This window comes from Mus caroli, chromosome 19, assembly GCF_900094665.2.
Source record: "Mus caroli chromosome 19, CAROLI_EIJ_v1.1, whole genome shotgun sequence".
In the NCBI taxonomy this organism is placed as follows: domain Eukaryota; kingdom Metazoa; phylum Chordata; class Mammalia; order Rodentia; family Muridae; genus Mus; species Mus caroli.
Genome location: NC_034588.1, coordinates 46,897,301 through 46,920,097, shown reverse-complemented (window position 1 = coordinate 46,920,097; position 22,797 = coordinate 46,897,301). Strand labels below are relative to the sequence as shown.

Genomic DNA, 22,797 nt, shown 5'->3' with positions numbered 1-22,797 from the left:
GCAATCACAGTGCATAACTTCTTCAAAAGAGTTTTACCAATTGGTTCTGTAAGAAAGAGAAGGGAAAATGGAAAATCGACAGATAAACACATGATTATGCTCGGCAACATGGCCATTAAGCATGTTCGCTCTTATTTCCTCTCAAAAGCAACTTGAAATGATCAAATGCCTGTCATGAAGTAATTGAAGGAAGAAGGACAATTTCCCATGAACTAGACCTCCTGGCTAGCAGGGGGCTCTTATTCCTCCATAATTTGTTCTTCCCCCAGGTTCCTGAGGAGCAGCAGCAGAAGGAATTCTCACTCCACTAATCCCCAGATCCTCTCTGAGAACCCCCTGGTGGTCTCCATAGTCTTTTCTGGAAAGCATTAATAGCCAAATATATTAGCAAGGCCACATGCAGCCAAAGCCTCGTTAATCTTCTGCAGTACACCCTGGAGTTTATGCCACTTTACCACACTGCATTAATATAAGTAAAACTAAAATACACTTACCAGGACATTCATGCAAGGAGAGGGATGAAGAATGTGGCTACCTTCGTGACTGATTGGTAGAATCATTATGATTTATTAGTGTGGGCTCATTTCCTTGATTTTTCAACTTGATGTTTACTCAAAGGAAAACCAAGCACACACCTTCGGGGTTTCCCAGAAATGGTGTTGTCTTCATCTAACTCAGTGTTAAAGTGTGCAGAGACCTTTTCTTTCTTGCTCTCCTCTTCCCCACCTGCCTTAATCATTTCTAGTGGTATAAAAAGATGTCTCATCATTAAATGAACATCAATCCTTGTAAAGTTTCCTAAGAGCTAGGAAGGCAAATGCTTCTTTCTTCCATCACCCTGGTTCTTTTTGAGAGCAGCTAACATTTTTAAATGATGTAGCCTTTTGGCAGTTATAGATCTTTGGAGATCTAAAAGAGAATTTATTCTGGGGTTTGTAATGTCCATGGAAATGTGTTCTGATTGCATGTGAAACAGAGGGCTATTGCTATTCCTTGAAATTTTAAGGTGGAACAAATATTACCAAATTAGTTAATTGGTTTCTATGTGACAGTAATAAAAATGCCCCCTGAAATTGTATATTTTCCTTAAAAATACTATGTCTAGGTTTTGTAAACTAAATGATACAATCATAACCATTAATCAATATTACATATTACCTGGTGAGTTTTATACAAAAAGAGCTGTGTCATCAGCAAAATGAGATTATATTTTCACATATAAATAACACACAGGATACATATATTCGGAAACCAGTTCTGCTTCCTTAAGAGCTAGCATGTAGGATTACTAATATTATCATTCGATCAAAGATTTTTATATCTGTTTATCTTGTTTCTTTTCTATTTTTATGGGAAAACATAAAGTCATTCATGAGAGGAGAAGTGTTTAATAGACAAGAAGAAAAGTGACTTGAGCTATTGTGGGAATTCTGACATAAGTGAAGATTGGATATTTTGCTTTATATTGAAGACCCCATTTCCTTTCTTCAGGAATACCTTGTTTTGGATGTATAGCATGTAATACCTAACACCTGTCATTGCGTGTCCCCAGAACCTTGTCCCTTTCTTGTGTCCTTTGTGTCCCACTGTGAACTATTCTTTCTCTCTATTCCTCTCCTATCTTTTCACTTTCTTCTTCCTTTCCTTCCTTCTCTTTTCTACAAATCAACTGTTCTTTTTCTTTATTGTTTTTTTTTCCATCAGAATCTATAGTTCTAAATCACCACTCATTATGAGGCAATCCATGGAATGCTCACACATTTAAAAACAGTGTACACCTTAGGTTGCATTGCTACTTACAAATTGTGTAAGTAGCAATTGTGTAACCCTGAGTCATTGCTGAGCCTAATCTCCATTTTGTCAAATGGATAGAACAAGCTCTCTCAAAAGTAGTATCATATTTAGTACAATTGACCAGAATAGTGGTTTTTCAGTTGTAGCAGGGTGCCCCACACAAACTACATGTGCAGGAAATACCTACTTGTTTATTGTCACTGTCCTCATCAAGGCAAAACTATTCAAGGACCTATACCTTTAGAGCACTACATGACACATGACAGAGAAAAGTTTCAAATATTCGACTCTGGACTGGACCCCTACTACTATTATTGCGATATATATAAGAGTTCCCAATGTTTCAGAGTATTAATATCCTTGTGTAAAGTCATTCTCTTTTTCTCTCTTAGTGAGTGCAGCAACCATTCGGGATGACTTTGTCTAGAATCAGACTTAGATCTTGGTCACGGCTCTTCTTGAAGTTTCAAGCTGGTGCATGCATGCATGCATAACCCTGCTCATTGCCCTGTCTGTCTCTGAGCACACACCCCCTCAATAGAGGCCAAGCTGAATCCCCAGAAATGAGAACAGAGCCTCACGGTAACATGCTCTTCTAGAAATAGGATTCTCTAAGGTGCCTCAAGGGAGAGGATCGTACACAGTTAGTTGTCTCACGGGACCTAAACTAGGATGTCCTGTAATCTTCCTTGAAGTGTCTTCTCCCGTGTGTAGCCCAGCTCTTGTCATTTATGGCGAACTTACTTATCGATTGAGTATGCTGTAAGGCTTCACAAAGGAGAGTTTATAGAAACAATTTTCATCATTGTTCCATGCAGTGATAATGGGAAGGGCCTTTTTAATAAGCAATGAAGGCACACAAAAAGGACTTAATTTATGAGCTGCTTGAAAATTCCTTTTCCTAAAAGTTTCAAATTCCATCAAAAAGGGGGAAAAAGTGATAAAAATAAACCTGGGCCCCAGGGATCTCTCAGACACTGAGCCACCTACCAGGCAGCATACACCAGCGGATATGAGGCCCCAACACATATACAGCAGAGGACTGCTGGGTCTGGACTGAGTCAGAGAGGATGTACCTAACCCCAAGAGACTTGGGCCCCAAGGAGTGGGGAGGTGTGGTGGTGGTTGGGCGTGGGGGCTTGAGGACATCCACGTGGAGATAGGGGATGGGGTGGAAAATGTGGGATGTGGAACAGTTGAAGGGTGGACCAGTAGAGGGATAAAGTCTGGAGACAAACAAACAAACAAATCCACAGAATAAACTTCAGAATACAATGCTGAAGTTTTCAAGCAATTTCTTGGGTCTTAAGTAGATGGCCTACTGCAAAATGTTGTCTTCATCTCTTAGCATTGAGTCATACTGTTCTGTGTTAAGAAACAAGGACGGTGCATCATGCTAGCTTCACTGAGCCGAGAGAATACAATCTAGAGCAAGTGGTTGTGTTGCCGGCAGTTTCCCATAGACTTTCATCTATTGGAGTATATGCGGTTGACACGTCCTTCCTCTGGTCACCTTCTGCCCCTTCGTTCACTATTATTTCTGCTTCGAGGACTTTTCTTCCCTGGGACATTTTGGGATCTGTTGTAATGCTCACTCACTAACACTGTCCTACAAAGAACTTTCAATTGATGAGCACTTCCTGCCCTCACCCCCAGCTTTGGAAGGGGATGGTGCTCATTCCACACTGGGAATAGGCAGTTTTTTTCCACCCACATTGGTCAGCAAATTACTTCCTTGCTCTGATTACATTTTGCTTAATTTGTTTTTTAATTTCCAGGCCAGAAGCTTGCCACTGGCCTCTTGTTTTGTTTGTAGAGAAGATGATTTGTGCTTGAACAAAATAGAGCATCTATTGGCTGTCTTGACCACTTTGTCATTTTCTGGGTCATTATGAAATTCATTTGTTATGCACCTGTGATGTGGCTGTTTGGACCTGTGTTAAGTCTTGAGAAAAGTAAGAATGACATTTCTCAGAGGCTCAGAATCACCACTGCTTGAGTCTAGCCTGTGAGTGACCTACAAGCAACAAAGGAACAAACAAGTCATGAATAACACAAAAGAACTCCTTTTACCTTAAGATCAAAGAAATGATGGAAAAATATATACCCAGAAAAGGTGATATTCCCATTATCCTTGTTTCATCTAAGCAGGTGGGTGGTCAAGTTCCAAAGCCATACACCTAGGGGAAGAATTGCAAAAACTAAATAAACACTAGCATTTCTCTGGCAACAAGGACCTCAGTGCACATCTGGAAAAAAATCATAAATCTGCCTGACAAGGTTGAAAATTGTGTCATGGAGCCATATGGTAAATCTAGGGCAAGCTTAATTTTATGAGCCTTTCATATTTGTATGTATGGGCAAATGGACCCGCGCGTGGCACTGCACACATGCAATGTTCGGAGAACATCTATAGGAATCAATTGTCTCTTTCCATGGAAGGATCAAGCTCATGCATTCAGGCTTAATGGAAAGCATCTTTTACCCAATGAGCAATCTTGCTGGGCCACCTTCAATTTTTGACTACGCTAAGCTGTCAGAAGGAATACTACCGAGAGAGGAGAGAAGTGATGTATTTGAAATCTATAAATTGTATTTCATGTTCATTTGTCACCTCTAGGAAAAGCAAATAAAGTTTCTTCCTCCTTCTGAAGTGGATGATGAATGATTGCTTAGAGCTGGACTGCGGAAGCCTGTGCTGCAGTTATTGACTTCCTATGGAAAACAATTCATCCACAGATGCAGTCAGTGCCATGTCTGCACGCCCTGCAAGGCATAGGTAAACGGGTGCTAATCACCCCAGTCCATCTGAACAGAGAGTAATTATTCCTGTTCAAAGCAATCTCTTCCCCTTGTCTTTACCCTGCTCCTGTCCAAGCAGAGAGTGTGAGAAGACTGAACCCCCAGTGCTGCAGGGGACTCCTGCCTTATGTTCAGTGGAAGGCATATGCTAAGTGATTCATTCTTTCACGCATAGATTCATTAGTCACAAAGGTACTCGGGCCCACTGTGGAATAAGCTTTGTTTCAAGCTGAGTTCATTTCCCAGAGAGCTACTATGAGAGTGTGAAAAGATAGGATTTATACCTTCTGCAAACTTCTCTTGAAAGCCTGCTATTTATTTCATTACCTATAACGAAGAAGATCCAACATGACAAAACATCACTCATTCAAAGACACTTGAGGAGCCAGAGGAGGGTGGAGAAACATCTTGACCTGGTTACAAACAAGGGGAAGATCGCTGACTGGACACATTGCTGGCTGCACAGGCATAAAGATCTGAGTTCAGATCTCTAGCCCTCACCTTAAAGCTGTATTAAGCAATGTGTACCTGAAGTCCCAGCAATGATGTGGGGAACCCAAGGGCTTGCAGGCCAGCCTGGCAACTCCAAGTTCAGTGTGAGACACTGCCTCAGAAAACAAAGTAGTGAATAACAGACAAAGACACTTAACATTGTTCTCTGGCCTCTAATCACGTAAACCTCTGTGTGTGTGTGTGTGTGTGTGTGTGTGTGTGTGTGTGTGTGTGTGTGTTTACATGCTCATATAAATGATAGATAGATGATAGATAGTAAATAAATAAATCTGAATAGACAAATAAGCAGATAATAGATAAATGATAATATAAGTTAAAAAAATGAGAAGTGTAATCTAGAGTTTTGGAAAATTGCTCATTCGTTTGAGTTTAACTATTTTGAAAATATTGCCCTTTGGTATACTTTCCTGAGAAGACACAACTTATTTTCAGATCAGCAACACTACCTATGTCCAAAGACTGAATTCGATTTGTTATGTGCTTCTCCGTGCATGCTAAAGCTTTTCGGTGTGGATCTTGCTAAATCATTTAAGTACTTACTAACTTGCTTTTTGTAATTGACAACATTGGAAGAGAAACCTCAGTTCATTTGAGGCAAAATCATGAAAGAGTTTAAAATTGAAATAACAAGGTTTCCTTAATCATCCAGCAACTCATTAAGGATGCACTGCATCCTGTCAGTACACTAACCACAGCCTAATTAATATGAAGGTTATGATTAAGAAATTAAAATACATTGTACATGTCTTTGTGTATCCAAAATTGTGCACTTACTTTTATGTTTGCCATCCTCTCATAAAACTACATACATTCTAATTCTAAATACAAATATGAATACAAATCAGACACCATGTTCTAGCATATAGCTATGGGTAAAAAAAAAAAAATCCAAGGGACCAATACATACATAATAAAGCTGTTAGGATAATAAAAATATGGATAAACAAAGATAGGTCCATACTGGTCTGACCTGCTTCTTTTGAGATTTGAGCAGAAACTAGCCTTTCTGGTCCAGACTTTTTAGTCTTACAAGAAGATAACCTGACCTTCCAACATTATGCATGCAAATTACCAAGTATAAGGTTTCAGATGAACACTAGATTGAGAAGATGGGATTTTGATCTCCCTATTTCTGATTTTTCAGGGGCAAAAACAAGAGGCCTAATCCCTAATAGTTTATTTATATGATAACAAACACCAATGTCCCCCAAATTCTGTGAAGTACCTCGGCCTCTTTCAAATGTTACAAGGGGAATTCAACATAATTTCACACAGCCTAATGAATTTAGAATATGCATGCATATTAAACTAGTTGCAGAAAACAATAAACAAAAATCACTTTGATTTGGGGGTATTTTCTAGTCTTCATTTGAATTCCTTTTATTTGTATGTCATGGGAAGCAGGTTGTGAGATGAGAAGAGAGAGCATATTTTAGTTGACCAGGGCCTAGGAAATCAAAATGTAGGAAAACTTCATCTGACTCGAGACAGTGGATGCCTGTAAAGCAGGGCCTCTTTGTGATATCATGAAGATTGCTTTTTGGCAGGAGGTAAGAGGTTGTTACACTTTATTGTTAATTGTGGCTAGGAATATAAGGCAGTATGATCATTTTATGGCATATTTTTGTTTTGAAATATGACAGCCTTTTTTATGTCCCAGTAAATATGAAATCACCTGGAAATATTTCGGTCCATTTAGGAGCCATCAAAATGTCCTTGTTTAGAGAATGCACTAGATTTTAATGAAGGCATGTGAGTTGGTACTTAGCAAACTCCCTTGATGGCCCCATGTTGGTCATCAAATGGAGGAGGCTGCTTGTTTGGTCAACATGAGGTAGACAAACTCATAACCTTTGTAGGTGTTTATGGAGAGTAGGCAGTGTTTCACACTATGTGAGAGACAATCAGAGTCCAGTTTTTCATGATTCCTGTTGTTCTCTCTTGTCTGGAGTGTGGCTGACAAGAACAGCATTCCTCTCAACCACTTTGTCTTTTACAAGAGCAAGCTAGAAAATAGACAAAGAACCTCAAATTCATCCTGATTAACAGAAAGAGACTCCAACAGTGTGTGTGTGTGTGTGTGTGTGTGTGTGTGTGTGTGAAGCACTTTTTAAGGCATTTGTGATGACATCACATTCCTTTTAAAAGTGACACAAACTATTATGAAGTTTCAAAATGATGACTCAATATCACCAAGGAACTGTGTTGCCTAGTATTCTGCCCTTTTATATAAAAACTCTATGTATTCCCCCCTCTCTTTCTTCCTTCCTTTTCCCTACCCCCTCTCTTTTCTTCTTTCTCTCTTCCTTCTCCAGACTCTCCCTTGTTCCCTCCCTTCCTATCTTACTGCTAAATCCAGGCTGCAGTGATCTCTCATCACCTACCCACACATTGAGCACATTTTTCATACTGAACCAGACTCAGAGAGTACTAATTAATAAGCCAATAGGAAAGAAGTCAACGGGCAGCATTAAGGCAGGCTGTCTGTAACTGTTAGGCACACACTTTGGTGGAGGCAAGGAGACCTACAGAGAGTAGGGAATGAGATACTTCATCACATATTCCTAGGGGCAGAAAATGAGAGAAAACAAGCAGCTCTCAAGACAGCTCATTCATCTCGCTCTGATCGTGGTTATTCAGAATGCTCAGGCCAAGTGTAGGCTTCCCAACGAGATTACAAAACAAGCACCGGAGCTCGGCGTTTCTACAGATTTATAGCCCATGGGTGGAAGATGGAGAAATACACACAACTACGCTGCCTCTGAAGGAGCTTACATTCATAGCCTTGGAAACGGGTCTAAATGTATTTCTCAGTCCACACTACTGCTTTTAAATACCCCTTCCTTCCTTCCTTCCTTCCTTCCTTCCTCCCTTCCTTCCTTCCTTCCTCCCTTCCTTCCTTCCTACCTTTCTTCCTTCCTACCTTTCTTCCTCCCTTCCTTCTCACTCCCTTCTTTTCACTCATTCATTCATCTTTTCATCCATTCATTCATTTGGCAGACATTTGTTGAGTGTGTAATATAGGCTTAGCTTAGTCCAGCTTCTAGTAATACACCCATGAGCAAAGATATACCCTGACTCTCATAAATTTTATATTGTAATAAAAGGGATATAGAAAGAATGAAAATAAGCGAATATATAATAGAGTGGGCTTGAAAGTGAAAAAATGGTGGTGAAATTAAAGATCTATGCATTAAGACTCATGAAAAATATCATAGACCCAAAACTCATAGAATCCAGTTAAAGGCAGAGTTCATGTGAAACAGGAGTGTGGGGGCAGGAATGGAAAGAATTGGGGCCCATGGTAATAAATTATTTTTTCCTATACAAAAACAGTATTTTTATTTTCCTGAGATGGAGTGTGTGTGACCAAGCTACATCACGAGGAAGGGCTATGATTAAGGGGGTAGTAGGGAATGATTCAGATTAACAAAATAATTTTGTAACTGGGGAGATGGGGCAGCAGGTAAGATGCTCACTGCCAATCCTGGTATCCTGAGCTCAATGCTCAGACATACGTGGTAGAATAAAAGAACTAAAACCTGCAAATTGACCTTTAACATTCACCTATGTGCTATATAGCACATGTATGGGTGCACATAAGCAAATAAAATAAATAAAATAAAAACATACATAAATACAATTTTTCATTAAAAAAAGAATAACTTTAGAAAAAAAATACAGTTTCTCCCAAGAGTCCTATAAAGGGGAAGAGAGTAAAAATCTTCTGATTTTTATCTCCTTTCTCTGATGAGTTCTTCCTTGTTCTTCAAATGGTACAAATGGCTTTGTGTCAGTTTTCTGGGTAGGAGGGTCAGCCTGGCAGAATGCAGATGCTCCTCTGGTTGAGCACTGTCCACCAGCCTTTTGTGCTTCTGTCAATGTGATAGCTGGGCGAGATGCATCGTCATGAGTAAGCTTCATTTTCTCTTGCTTTCCTGCAGATTATGCTACTCACAGACCCGGAGATTGAGAGCAGTTTGTTGATCAGCTCAGATGAAGGGGCAACCTATCAAAAGTACCGGCTCAACTTTTACATTCAGAGTTTGCTTTTCCATCCGAAGCAAGAAGACTGGATCCTGGCATACAGTCAAGACCAAAAGGTGAGCACACAGTGGAACATGGCTGCCAGGGCAAAGGTCACTGGTTACTTACCTGGGATTTTTATCTCAATAATTTTTTTTTTTATGTAGTATTGTGAGTGCCAATGAGAACATCGAAGGTTGCCTGTTGTAACTATGTAAAAATATGAGAAAACGTACAAAAGAAAGTTGAGATACTAGCTAAGATAGTATAGAGGCACAGTATGTAGCCTGGATGCCATGTTGGTCAGCTTTCCATTAAATACTGAACTAACACACTTATGACATGACAATATTTGTTTTAGTTCATAGTACTGAAAGTTCTCGCTCATGCCTGTGTGGCCTTCACTTTGTGCCTCTAGAGAGTCAACACATCATAGTGGGCCATAGGCGAAACTCTGCGACTCACTATCAGCTAGGGCACACATGTTAGAATCAGGTTGTCCCAGAATACCAAAGACTTTTTAGGAACTAAGTAACATAAGGGCTTCTTGGTGAACCCCCACCTCCTAGAGTCCCACAGGGTATCTTGGTAGAACTCACATCTTAAAGGTCCACAGTATCCAGAGAGACAACTTTTAGCTCATGTAACTTGATCAATTTTCAGCATCTATTACAGATGCCGAAATATTTAGAAGACACTGACTTCCACGAAAACGGTGTCTGTTTTATGAGTGTAGACAGATAATCATTTTTCGTGGTTCAAGACCTATTGCTTTTCCCAGACACTCAAGGAAAAGCTATTTTACTAAGGTTTACAAATACTAGGGGGCCACTTTTAAGGTTTGAGAAATGTTCAGATGTCAGTATCATCTTAAGATTGTTCCTTACAGGTTTTCTTAGTGGCAAAATGGAAGGAGCCCATTGCTTCTAAAGTACTCCATGCAGTTGTCCTACGCATATGGGTTCATCACTGTGTGTATGCCCTATAAATATGTGGCTACAGGCGATAAGTTTTCTATTAGTACATGCATTATGTATGTACTATATAAGTACATTGTCTTTTCCTTTATGGAACTTGTGCAGCAACATAGAGTGTAAGGTTAGTATGGCAAATAAAGTTAAAAATAGAAAAAAAGATACTACATGTATTTAAACATGAGAGAAACTTAAATAGTAAAAGTTCAAGGGAAACCAGGTGAGATACTGGCATGCCCTTTATGAAATCCATCATTCAACAAAGATATTCTTATAACCTATCAAAGAGGAACATGGTTTAGACATAACATATGTTTAATGAAATGTCAGGCTCCCATGATTAGAGGAAATTCTAAATCTGCTAGCTAGATCCCCAAATTCGCACAAGCTTCAGTCACATAGGAAGAAAGAAACTTAGTTGAGATATTGTTTGGATTATATTGGCCTGTATCTGTATCTGTGTCTGTAAGATTGTCTGTAATCATTGTCATGATTATTACCTTATGTGGGAAGAGCCCATCCCACTATGGATAGTGGCATTCCTGGGCACTGTGGGTCTGATCAATATAAGAAAGTTAGATGAGCATGAGCCAGGGAGTGAGCCAAAAGGCAAGCTTGCAGGCAGTGTTGCTCCATGGTTCCTGTCTTTACTGTCTTTAGTGATGGATTGTGACCTGGAATAGTGAGCCAAATAAATCCATTCTTCTTCAAGTCATTCTGTTTTGTCAGAAACACTAAAACACAGGGGGTTTGGGTGGAGGACTTTGTCTAGTCTGCTCTCAATGTGTGGAGTTCTCCCTGAAGGCAAAGGAAGCCTGTGAACAGTTTCCCTAGGTCTCTAGTGACAGTGGCATTTTAAAGCAAGCAAATTAACATCATAGGATGGGAGTTTTATGCATGCTGCTCTTACTGCCAAGTAAAACACACATTAAGCCTAAAAATAGGAAAGGTTTGCCATTAGTAGTGCTTTTATTTTTTTCCTCCTGAGCAGCCTGGCTACCCTTTAGCAGAATTTTGCTTTTGCAGTTGAGCTTCAGTGCATTTGGCACAATTAACAGGTGAAGACCAAGCTCCCCAGCACATGGGTTATCTGTCGTTTGATCCAATGTTTTTTTGATTTTATTCAGTTGTATGTTAATTTCCCCTCCACCCCCATGCAGGAGGAGTAGTAAAGCAGATTCCTCTGACTAAAAGCAAACAATAATGCCCTGGAATTTAACCCTTGAAGTCCCAGTACTTCCAGTGTTCAATGTTCACTTGGCAAAGTAAATATCCCTAGAGGAGTGAGGACACCCGGGCCGAAGTTCCAACTCAGCTTATTATAGTGAGCATTATTTGGTGCCACTCATAAATAAAATTTTCACCTTAAATGTGTTTTATATGAATAGTTATTTTTTTCAAGGTTCACTTTCCATGCCTTTGAAAACAATATTACACTATGGAATGCAATTCTGGCAATTGTTGTCATGATTTTTTGGTGAACATAGCTGCTTTGTGCCCTTATCTAAAGAGTCTGCCCAAGGCTAAAATGAAGAGATTAATTGCATTGACAAGGAAGACTCAGAAAAGCCCAGCATAGACTTTGTCCTGTGTTTTGCTCTCATGGAAAGTACTTTGATCAAGCATAGCAAGCTTAGAGAAGAAAAATACAAAATGTATAGTTCAAGTAATAAAAGGGCACCAGGTGGCAGAGCTAAATCCTGTGTTCATGAGATAAATAGATTAAGGGAGTGGTGATTTTGAAGCAAGATTCTGCCCAGCTAAGCTTATTGTTTATGTATTTATCATTGAACAAGGAATAATTATATCTCGTTAGGCATTATTATTACTTATTTTTTTTCATTTAGACTTTTAATCTGGAGTAAATTAAAATCCAGAAACACAGGCTTTTGATCCGGATCTTGAGGACTAGTTTAGGTCCTGGCATGGTAGTACACACCTTTAATCCCAGGAGACCGAGGCCAGCAGATCTCTAAATTCAAGGACAGCCAGCAACAGAGCGAGTTTCAAGTACAGAAAAGCTTAGATCTAAGTGTGGTGACACATGCCTTTAATCCCAGCATTCAGGAGATAGAGCAGGTCTCTAAATTCAAGGTCTGCTTACTGAAGAAGCTTCACAACAGTCAAGCCTGGGCAGTGAAGAAGTTTGAAAACAGAAAGTTGTTGATAATGTAATAGAAGAAGGGGGTCTTGTTTCAGCCCCAGCAAGAAACAAAACGTGGAAGCTCTGGACATGCATCCCTGGCTTTAGAGTCAAGAATAGAAGGGGCTACTGGGACAATTGATGCTGGTTAGCTGGAGCTAAGAAATTAGCAACTATTAAGAAGAGACCAGCATCACTGAGGTGAAATCTTCTGGGAAGTGTTTTCTGAGAACATAGAGAAGCTGTGTCCCAGAGATAACTATAGCTGTACCTCGTGTTGCAAAGGATCATCCAGGTGGTACTGATTTTGAAGGCGTGAAGGGATCACAGAGAGCAACTGAGACTTGGCACTGTGAGAGGCCAAGGAGAGGCCACTGGTGAAGTTGCAGCTTCAGTTGCAGTTGATGGTACTGGACTGAAGGGGTCTTGCAAAGAAGTTGAGGTTTGGCACCATGAAGGGACCTGATGAGAGGCTATTGAAGACGCCTAGCTGCAGCAGAGTGGAACCAGTCAAAGAGAAAGAATTGTGTTGGAGTAAACAAAGATGAAAAAGCTGGAGAGCCTTGACATCAGACATGGGCATGCTGAGTTTGGAGTTTGCCCAGTTGGCTTTTCTTGGTCCATTATTTCCTCACGTTTTGGAATTGTAATGTATATCCTGTAGTGGTGGTGGTATGTGCCCTGCTTTGAGTTTGAGTTTATAAGTCATTACAGTTAAGTAATTGGATGAATCTCAGAAGAGACTTTGAAATTTGGACTTTTAACATTTTTGAGACTAGTATAGACTATGATATTTTTAAAGTTGGAATAATTATATATTGCATTATGCTATGGCTAGGTATGGTCTGCATAAATTCATGTGTTTGAACAAGTCTATGGTACCCAGAGAGTGGAGTGTGGTAGTTTGACGATGTTTGACATAGGTCTGGTACTCTTAGAAGCTGTGGGCTTGTTAAAGTAGGTATGGCCTTGTTAGAGTAATTTTTTCACTAGGAGGTTGGGCTTAGAGACCACCCTCCTAGCTGCCTGCTGAAGCCAGTCTTCTATTTGCCTTTGGAACAAGAAAAAGAACTCTCAGCTCTTCCAGTACCATGCCAGCCTGGACACTACATGCTTCCAGTCATGATGATAATCCACTGGATGCTTTAAACCTGTAATCGAGCCCCAATTAAATGTTGTCTTTTATAAGAGTTGCTTTATTCATGGTATCTCTTTACAGCAATGGAAACCCTAACTAAGACAGCCAGGGAGCTCACAGATGCACAGAGTGACTGCATGCATTATATAAACTTAATATAATAACTTAATAAATAACCAACATTCAGACGGTAAATTCATAGTGACCTTTAGGCTCATAGCCTCCTGTAAAACAAAAATATGACAGACTTCTTGGACAGGAGCACACACATTTTCTTAAGCAAAGAAGAATCTCATAAGTAATTATATAAAAGTGGAAAAGTAATGTTTACAGGGTGGAATTTTTTTGTCAAAATCAGAAGGCTGGTAAAGCTCGCTATAATACACACAGATTTGTAGAACCTGATCTTAGTCAGGTTTGTGGTTTGGCCTAATGGGCACACATGGTTTTTGCTACCCTCACTTAGAGCCTTTGAAGAATTGTCAGGGTTGGTGTATGCTCCTCAGTCATAGGGTTAAGCATAAAAATGTGAAAATACATAGAAGTAACATGAGGGTCTGAACCCAAGGTTCATTTTGTGATCACAGACTTCATACATTTCTGTGCTTGCAGAGTTTGAAAAATCCTGATCAATCTTTGTTCTATGTGATGTGAGGAATTAAAAAATTGATAGTTCAAGAAACATAATCGTACGAAAATTGAGTTGATTTTATGTGTGGATGTTGTAGGACTAGAAAGAGATCTTTGTATGAAATTTGGTGGGACTCTAAACTTTGATGATATTTTGAAGTGAATATGTGAACGGGATCAGTCTTTCTATCTCTGGTTTCTCAAGAGAGAAACAAGAATAAATCATTTATATGGTAGAACTGGACAGCCTGCTCATGTATGTAGAGAACTGAAAAGACCTCAGTGTCTCAAGACATACACCAAAGTGTGGAAAGCAATATCTGCCATCAGAGAAGCCAATGATACTCTCTGGAGTTAAGTGGAGAGGGCCTGTGGACCACCAGGTGGAGTCACTGATGCTGGTACCAGTATCTGACAATCATCGACAGACCTTGAGATTTTGAGAACTGATAAGACACAGTTCCGGACCCCAAGGAGAGCTCAGTGCTGGCGTTGGCTAGCCAGCATCTGCGGTTTTGTAGGAAAGAGGACCATTTGTTCCTGTGCATAAGTATTGTTCATCAGTTTTTCGCCGTGACAGCTGCTAGTGCTGTTGTTGCCAAGTTCTTGGCTGAGATCTTAGCCCCAGAGCAAGCTTCCCATCTGCTGGAGACAGTTTCATGTCAAACTCAGGCAAACATAAAGGAACTGACTCTTCTAAAACACCGTGATGAGATGCTGGCCCTGACACAACTTACCTATGAACAGCGTCCTCATCTCTCCTCTTCCCTTTCTTCTATATTCTTTGTACTTTGGGGCACACTTTACTTCCTCTACACATAGAGAGTTTTTGATTTTCTCATGTCTCCAAGATAGATTTTTTTTCTGTACTTCAAGGAATAGGACATTTAAGGCACTGAGAAAAAAAAATTGGATTATTGGTCTAGAGAAAGCCCATAAGGTCTGAGATGCCGCTTTCCCTGTGATATTATGCACACACACTTTGTGGAGGCTTTTTGACAGGGCCATTTGGAAGGCACTCGAAGACTTTTGTTGACTACATTTTTCTTTATGGACCACAGTAAACTCTTACTGGCCACCAATTCCATGGGAATTTTAAATATCAACCAGTGACTGGTATTTAATCTTGAAGAAAATTTTTATTCCCAAATTTCCTCCTTAGACCTAAGAGCAATATAGTGTTTTCATGATCTAGGATTATTTTTTTCGTTACAGAATAAAAATCTCCTGATAATATTTAGTATCTCCATAGTTAAGTAGTAATCTCAAAAATAAACTAATTGAAGGAAAAAGTAATGAATATGAATGGTAATTTATATGTTTTCCTGATATAAGTATGAAGACCACAAGACTCAAGATCTGCCATTTATAAGCTGGCACACCAAGAAAGCCAGTGATATGATTTGATCTTAGTCTGACTTGGTGAGAATTGGATGAGTGTCTTAGGGGGTAGCCTTAGTTTCGTCCTTGTCCCAGGTACTGTTGCCTTGGGACTCAATACCAACAGGCTAACCTGTGATCACCAAGTTAACAGGTAATTCCAAATAGAGGAGACACGAATAAAAGGGAAAATGTGAGAGGAATTTTGCTCCAGTTAGTCTGTGGGACCAAGTGAGAAACGGATGGCGTTTTGTTATTCTTGTCCTACATTTTAAAAAGATAAGCATGTGTGTGTGTGTGTGTGTGTGTGTGTGTGTGTGCACGTGTGTGTGTGTGTGTTTATGCATGCACACACATGCAAACATATTCCATGGCAGGTGTGCGGAGGTCAGACGACAAATGGGGTGGAGTTCTCCTTTTACCACTTGAGTCTCAACATTCAACTTGCATGATCAGGCTTGTGGCAAGTGCTTACCTTTACCTGACGATGCCGGCAGCCCTTTATTTTATCTTACTTATTTGGAATTAATGCTTTTTATAGCATAAGCTGTCTAGTACCTGTTTCAGACCACTGCAATCTGCATAGCAGTTGGCACGCAAAGAAGCCTATTGCATTTCCTAGAGGGACTCTGGAACACTGTGCCTTCTTTACTGTTTGTTTCTCTAGCTTAAACAGGAAGCACCCTTTGTTGTTGGTTTCTTCGTTTGCAAACAGGGAAGCCAGGAGGAAGGGCATGCAGTCCCTTCCTTCGTTCCTTGCTTTCCCTGACTTCTTTCCGTAATACAGGAAACCACCCAAGGAAGCCTTGGCAGCAGGCTGAAGCTGCCAGATTACATCTTTATTTTAATTTGGCAATAAACTAGTGTACAAACTGTGCTATAAAACATTGCCTCCAACGGCATCTCTCAGTCTGTCTTAAACACCTCACTAAACATGATGTGTTGGGAAACACTCAAAAGGAGAGAAAACAAAGAGCAGATGTGACTGCAAGAAAAAAAGAGGAAGAGAGAGAGAGGCAGGAGCAGAGTAGACGAATGTGCACATACCTCAGCCATGTAGAGCATGCCAGGTTCTGGGCTCCTTTCTCTGTGAGGGCTTGTGTTGGAAGAGCAGCTTACTAAGGGGACAATAACACACCGTAATGTCCTATTACGGACATGATGCTGCCAGGACTTGGGCTACTGAATAGCTTGTGCTGGGAGGTTCCTGACCTCCTTAGCTGACTGGCTCAACCTCCTGCCAAAGGTAGTTGCAGAAAAGGGCTTCTCACCACTGGTCATTGCTCCAAGCAGCTTCCTGGCTCTCCCTTCTCTATGCATGGCCAGAAACAAGTAGTTCATGGGCTCCGTTCCTACTCAAATGGTCAAGTAGCACAACTGAAGAGAACACGCAGGGGCTGGGCAGTGTGCGCATGGAGAGCGGGTATTATTCTATTGAGATCCAGGCCATGTCCAGCTTCAATTTCTACCTTGCTTCATGGGATGACAGGGCCAAGGTCCAGACCTCTTGGCTTATTTAGGTGAAGTAATCAGACTTCATTTGTCAAACTAAGTATATGTTTCAAAAGGTATAAGTGTTTACAACTAACACAGAAATTTTATAAATGTGTGCTGTGGTGGATTAAAAAAAAAAATCTACCTTGTCAACTGCCCTGAATTGGCTCTCCAGCTACTTTCTACTTCTTAACTTTCCTCATTTTCTTTTATTTCTTAAAATTTATTATAGAGAATGTTCATTTATTGTTCTATGATTTAAAACACTACATTTGGAGAGGGGGATCACTTGGGAGGAGTTGGGGGCCAGCAGGAGGGTTGGGACAAGGGCCTAACACAGAAATGAATAAGAACAAAGCCGTGTCTAGGCACATATGAAAGTGTCAGTAGGAAACCTATTGTTTTTTACAATTAATGTAGGCTTATACAAACAAAAACATTTGCATCCAAATGACTGATCAATGCTGTGCCTGAAAGACCAAGCCCTTGGGGCTGCCTTGTGGCACTTACTTTGTTTTGTTCTAGAACATTTATAAATTTATACTGGGCCACTTGTAATATTATGAATTTTAGGTTTAGTATATAGAATAACTAGTGTACAAACTGCTGTAAAACATTGCCTCCAATGGCATCTCTCAGTTTGTCTTAAATACATCTCAGATCTTCATCATTGCATCTTCAGGCAAATGTGTCATACCTTGTGCTCAGGGACTCACCCTCCCCGTTACCTTCCCCTTCCTTACTCTGCCTGGTTCTCTTTCTTTTCAGACAGTTCAGTCTTTTGCTCTCTTATCATATGGTGTCCTTATGGAGGGGACCAGCCACTTCTTATACCCCAGCTAATCCCTTCCCTAGGCTAAAAAGCCAGCACATAGGCTCCCCAAGGTTTGTGTGGTAACAGGACTAGTATCCTACATCATTGTATCTTAATATTTATATAAGGATATTTATATCTATCTTTATATCTGCTCTTGTACTTTGACTAATCTGTCAAAGACCTCTTCCTCTAAGTTCTGTAAGTGCAAGGGACTTCCTTTGTTCTGTAGAGTGCTGTTGGGTTTCCTACCCAGCTTCCCCCCGTGCAAGTGGCCAGTCACCTTGAAGCATTTGTTAACCTGCATCTGGCTTATTTCATTTAACATCATTATTTTCCATTTACATCTGTTTCCCTGCCAATGTCACAATTTCTGTATCACTTGTTTTGAAGCTATAGCAGCAGAAGGCCACATACCAGCATGCAAGAATCCTCTTTTGTTCCCAACCTCTTCTAGGTGCTGAAGGATCATAATCCATGAATTTGTGATAAAATAGGGAATCCTAATTCTACACATTGGCTGCACTTTTAACACTTGGCAGATGGGTTCCAAAGCCAAAATTTGCTTTTAGAGGGAGGAAGCCTGCTGTTGGTAACATACCAGAAGTACTAAACATTAATAGTTGACATTCTATGCATATGAAAAACATGCATTGATATAAAAGGAAAAAAATCTACTTGCAAATTGATTGGTAGGCAATGACAGTTTTTGTTACTTCCACCAAAGGGCCTCTTAAGAACTACTTTTAGATTTCCCTTCCCATCTTCAGGTTTTGCTAATTAGTTGTCTCTTCCTTCCTTCCTTCCTTCCTTCCTTCCTTCCTTTCTTTCTTTCTTTCTTTCTTTCTTTCTTTCTTTCTTTCTTTCTTTCTTTCTTTCTTTNCTTCCTTCCTTCCTTCCTTTCTTTCTTTCTTTCTTTCTTTCTTTCTTTCTTTCTTTCTTTCTTTCTTTCTTTCTTTCTTTCTTTCTTTCTTTTTCATGTATTGGTCTATATAGTTTGCAGGCATGTTGATGTGTACATGTATGTGTTCGTGTGTATGTGTTTCACCTCATTCTTTCTATGTGTATGTGTGTTAGGTGTGTGTGTGTTAGGTGTGTGTGTGTGTGTGTGTGTGTGTGTGTGTGTGTGTGTGTGTTAGGTGTCTGTGGATGCCTAAAGCATTGCCTTTTCTTCCTTTAACTCCTGCTACACTATACTTGCAGGGCCTTGCAAATTCTGTCTATCCTACCTATCCAGCTTGCCCTGGAGACCATCCCTCTGTGCCTCCCAAAAATCTGAGATTACAAGCACCTGCAAGGCATTCCCTACCTTTTCTTCTGAACTGGGGATACAATCTCAGGTCTTCATGCTTGCATCACAGGCACTTTATTCAGTGAGTCCTGTCCTCAGCCCCAAGCAGTTTTTACATCCTAAAAAAAAAAAGCAATCCTGACTTCTCCTAATGTAGGGATAATGCTTATCATGGCTGCTTCAAATACTGTGCCTGCTCTGGGGAATACTGACTACTTGCTATGAGAATAGGTGAGCTTTGAGCATTTTCACAACCTTCGTTATCAAAACTGATGAGCACCAAAGGAAACAGGGAAGGTGCTGGCTCTCTTCTCTCTCAGGCCCTGCTACTGGCTGGTGAATGAATGTCAGTAGGCCCACTCAACTTTATAAGTTCTTCCACTAAAAAGTGGAAGGAATAATGGTAGAACCTGCCTTCAGCGACTAGCTAAAGATGCAAAGATAATGGAAGAAATTAACACTGAATGATGCAAGGAGCAAACATGGCATGCTTGACACAGTTAATTATCCATAGACCTAGGAGAAGGTAAACCCAGGGAGCTGTAGCTGGAATCAGCCTCAAGCAGAGCCTACCTCAGACCCACTTCTTTCCAGTATGTGAGACATGGACAGTTTCCTAAGAGAATGCCTCTGTAGTCAATCCTTGAAAGCAACCGTATGACTAGAGTGAAAAGACCCCAGATGGACCAGTACATGGTGCTCGGGAAATATTGTTGATTATAATAACATTAAGCCATTGAACATTAAAGTACTGATATTGGCAGTGATTCTATTTCTTTCTTTGTAGAATGGGTAGCCTCTTAATGTCAAGGAAAAGGTGAAAATAAAAGACCAGTGGGTCGCAGAACTCAATAACAAGTTTGCAAAGCACACTTATAAAACCAATATCTACCTAATGCCATTGCATTTACTGGAGGCGCTGCTTTAAGTAAAAAAAAGCACTTGGTTATTTCTACACAGTGAGTGTGTATGGTAGACCATGCTGACTTGGCAGGGTTTTCACATGCTTGAAATTTCCCATGTCAGGGCTGATTTCTAATCTCATGAATATGTAAATAATTTAAGTATCCAAGTTAAAAACTGGTGATTAGAATGGAAACCAGGGAGTTCAGTAAATGTCAACCCTGATCCTTGTTTATAAAACAAATTCTCAAGCTGAAATGCCACCACATGCAAACAAGGATGGCCTGTGTTCACTGAGGATGCCTTGTTTAACAGGCTGTCCTGTCATTTGCAGTTGCTACCCAGAACAGTTTGAGCTATCTGTTCCTGAGGATTTGAAAGGAATTGACCACAGGAAGAAACACAAATGGAAATTTCAAAGCAAGTAATTGGAATTAGTATTTGAATAGAAACAATCACCCTACCTAGTGGCAACATGTACTTCCAAATAGAGGGAATATGTTTGCAATAAGTTAGTTCTTATCTGGCCTATGCAACCTTTACTTGTGTTTAAGAATCTTTGAGGCACAAATTTCAACCCTGTCTGTCTGTCTGTCTGTCTGTCTGTCTCTCTCTCTCTCTCTCTCTCTCTCTCTTCCTCCCTCCCTCCTCTCTCTTTCTGTGAAGCACTTTCAGATCTCAGTGCATAACAAATGTCTCCAAATCAAAATAACGAATGGCTACACATTGACCTTTCCTTCCTTGGCAGCTCCAGTCCTCCACGTCTAATCCCCAATCCTCAGAGTGTCAATCCCAACCATGGGGGCTTTGACAGATTTCAGTGACTGCTGTGGAATGGCCAGCGACAGATTTGATAAATCCTGCCTCAGGAGAGATTGATGGAGCCCGCAGCATGTGTCATCTCTTCCTTTCGCTTTTCATCAGAAAGTCCTGACAGCTTATCCTTGATGCTCTGGTCCTATATGTTTGCTGAGATTTGGATCCAGTCCCCATTAGTTCCCACAAGTTTCTATGTGATTGTTTCTACTTGTCAGACTCCATGTGTCATTCCAGTTACCATCTCATTTTCATTTGTGTGTTCAGTAGGTCTTCTGATACTGACCAAAGCACAGGAATACCATTCTTGACTTTGCTGCTCATTTGATTTCCCAATATCACCCATTCTCCTGAGGCACTCCCTTCCCTCAACATCCTCAATGCTTAGCAATTTTAATTGCGCTCCAGGGCCTACTTTTATAGATTTTATAAATCTCTATTTTTTTTCCTCCACTCAAAAGGTTACCCTCCCACTCTGTACAAAACATATGTTGTTTGTAGCGACTCAGAGAATATAGTCTATTCTTTGAGAAACATCTGCTCAGGCAGGATGGTGAAGGAGTTTGGGGTGGCAGTTGTGGTTCTGTCCCTGGTTAAGCTTCCCCAGGTCTCATTGATGCTCTGTCAATGAGATTTCTACACTGCCAGCTTTGCATTGCTCTGTGGCTCAGTTCAGGTCCTTCCGGTACCATGGAAAACCAGACCAACATTACTTACTTCTGAAGCCTGTTCGCAGGGACGGACTTCCTTTTTTCCTGTTAAATATGGTGAAGATAGGAGATTGGTACTCACAGTCCCTCTGGCCTGGCCTTAGGAATTTACTTTTAGCCCTTAAGGTGCCATCTCTTTCTTGCTGAAAAATGAAAGAACAACAGCAGCCAATGGTGAACTAAGAGGTGGATGGGCGCTTTGTACCAAGGCTATCCCTGGGGTGGTATTAGGATGAGACAAATAAATAAAATTGGCAGAGTTTCCTGTCAGCCTTCTCAAGAAGTACAATTTGCAGGCCCCCTGCCACTCAAACATCAAGGGCATAGTAAAAAAAAGACAAAGTAATCATGAGTCCCCCAAAAGAGTCCACGGCAGGAAGTATGCCACCAGATTAAGCCCCTTGGAGAGCTTTGTGGAAGGAGCCCAGGAAACAGTTCCCTGACTGTGGAACTCACTCTGAGAGATGTTGTGATGAGCAGCATCTAATCCCATCAGCCAAAGGCCGAAAATGTGTTTATCATGACTCTTAGCTTCAATGGGTTTGTCTTTCCGCCGCTTTCTATGGAGCTGGCTCCCTTCCACCACATTCCTAGTGACAAAGGACAATCCCAAATGTGCACTTGTCTATTCATTTTAAAGGGAAGATAGCCTCATTCAATTTAGGAATATTGGAAGTCATTCCAGGATCATGATAACTGCAAACATTTGTGTCAATGTAAGAAAACTGAATCTCCTTTCACCAGCTGAGAGCAATCACTTGATTTTCATGGGGCCAATATGTAAGACGGGAAATGACAAGAGAACGTGCCTGCCCTTATCCTCTTCTTCGCTGGCCATACTTGTATGTGTATTACAAATCCATTGCAACGCCAGCGGATGCAGCTCATTCTCTCTCATGGTCAAGCTCTTGGGCCCTTCTGTGACAGTCTGCTCTATCACGCTTGCCCATCATCCACCTTACAGACCCTGAGGCTTAAACAGGATGACACCATCGATACCTGACAGTCGGCTCCAGATCACAAGGCAGCTAGCCCTTGCTAATGCTTCCTTTACCGTCAAATGCGTTTTTTATCATCACCTTTCCCAGAACAGACAAAAGCAGATGTGCAAACAAGCCAATGTGAGAATTCTTCCCCCTTCCCAAGTCCCCAGGAGAAGCGTGGGGCTGAAAAGAGAAGTGTTGACAGGTCCAGACCGGCTCACAATCAACTGAGCATGGGGAAAGGATAGGCTTGTGATCATGAAGTTATGCTTGCTAAAGCAGGAAAGTTATCACAGACATTGTACAGTGACTTTAGACAGGAAAGGTTTTCTGTCTTTTATTCTTAGTTAACCAGACTACAACCTTCCTGTCTGCTAGACATTTCA

At 40.6% G+C, this 22,797-nt stretch overlaps 1 protein-coding gene across 6 annotated transcripts in view; it reads left to right on the top strand.

Annotated features, from left to right (window-relative positions):
• Positions 1-22,797, top strand: part of Sorcs1 (sortilin related VPS10 domain containing receptor 1) — a 522,478-nt gene that overhangs the window by 320,084 nt on the left and 179,597 nt on the right. For all 6 annotated transcript variants that reach the window (XM_021151490.2, XM_021151491.2, XM_021151493.2 and 3 more), the window contains one exon: positions 9,054-9,212. In XM_021151490.2, coding sequence (XP_021007149.1) covers positions 9,054-9,212 — 159 coding nt within the window. The remainder of the gene's footprint in view (positions 1-9,053; positions 9,213-22,797) is intronic.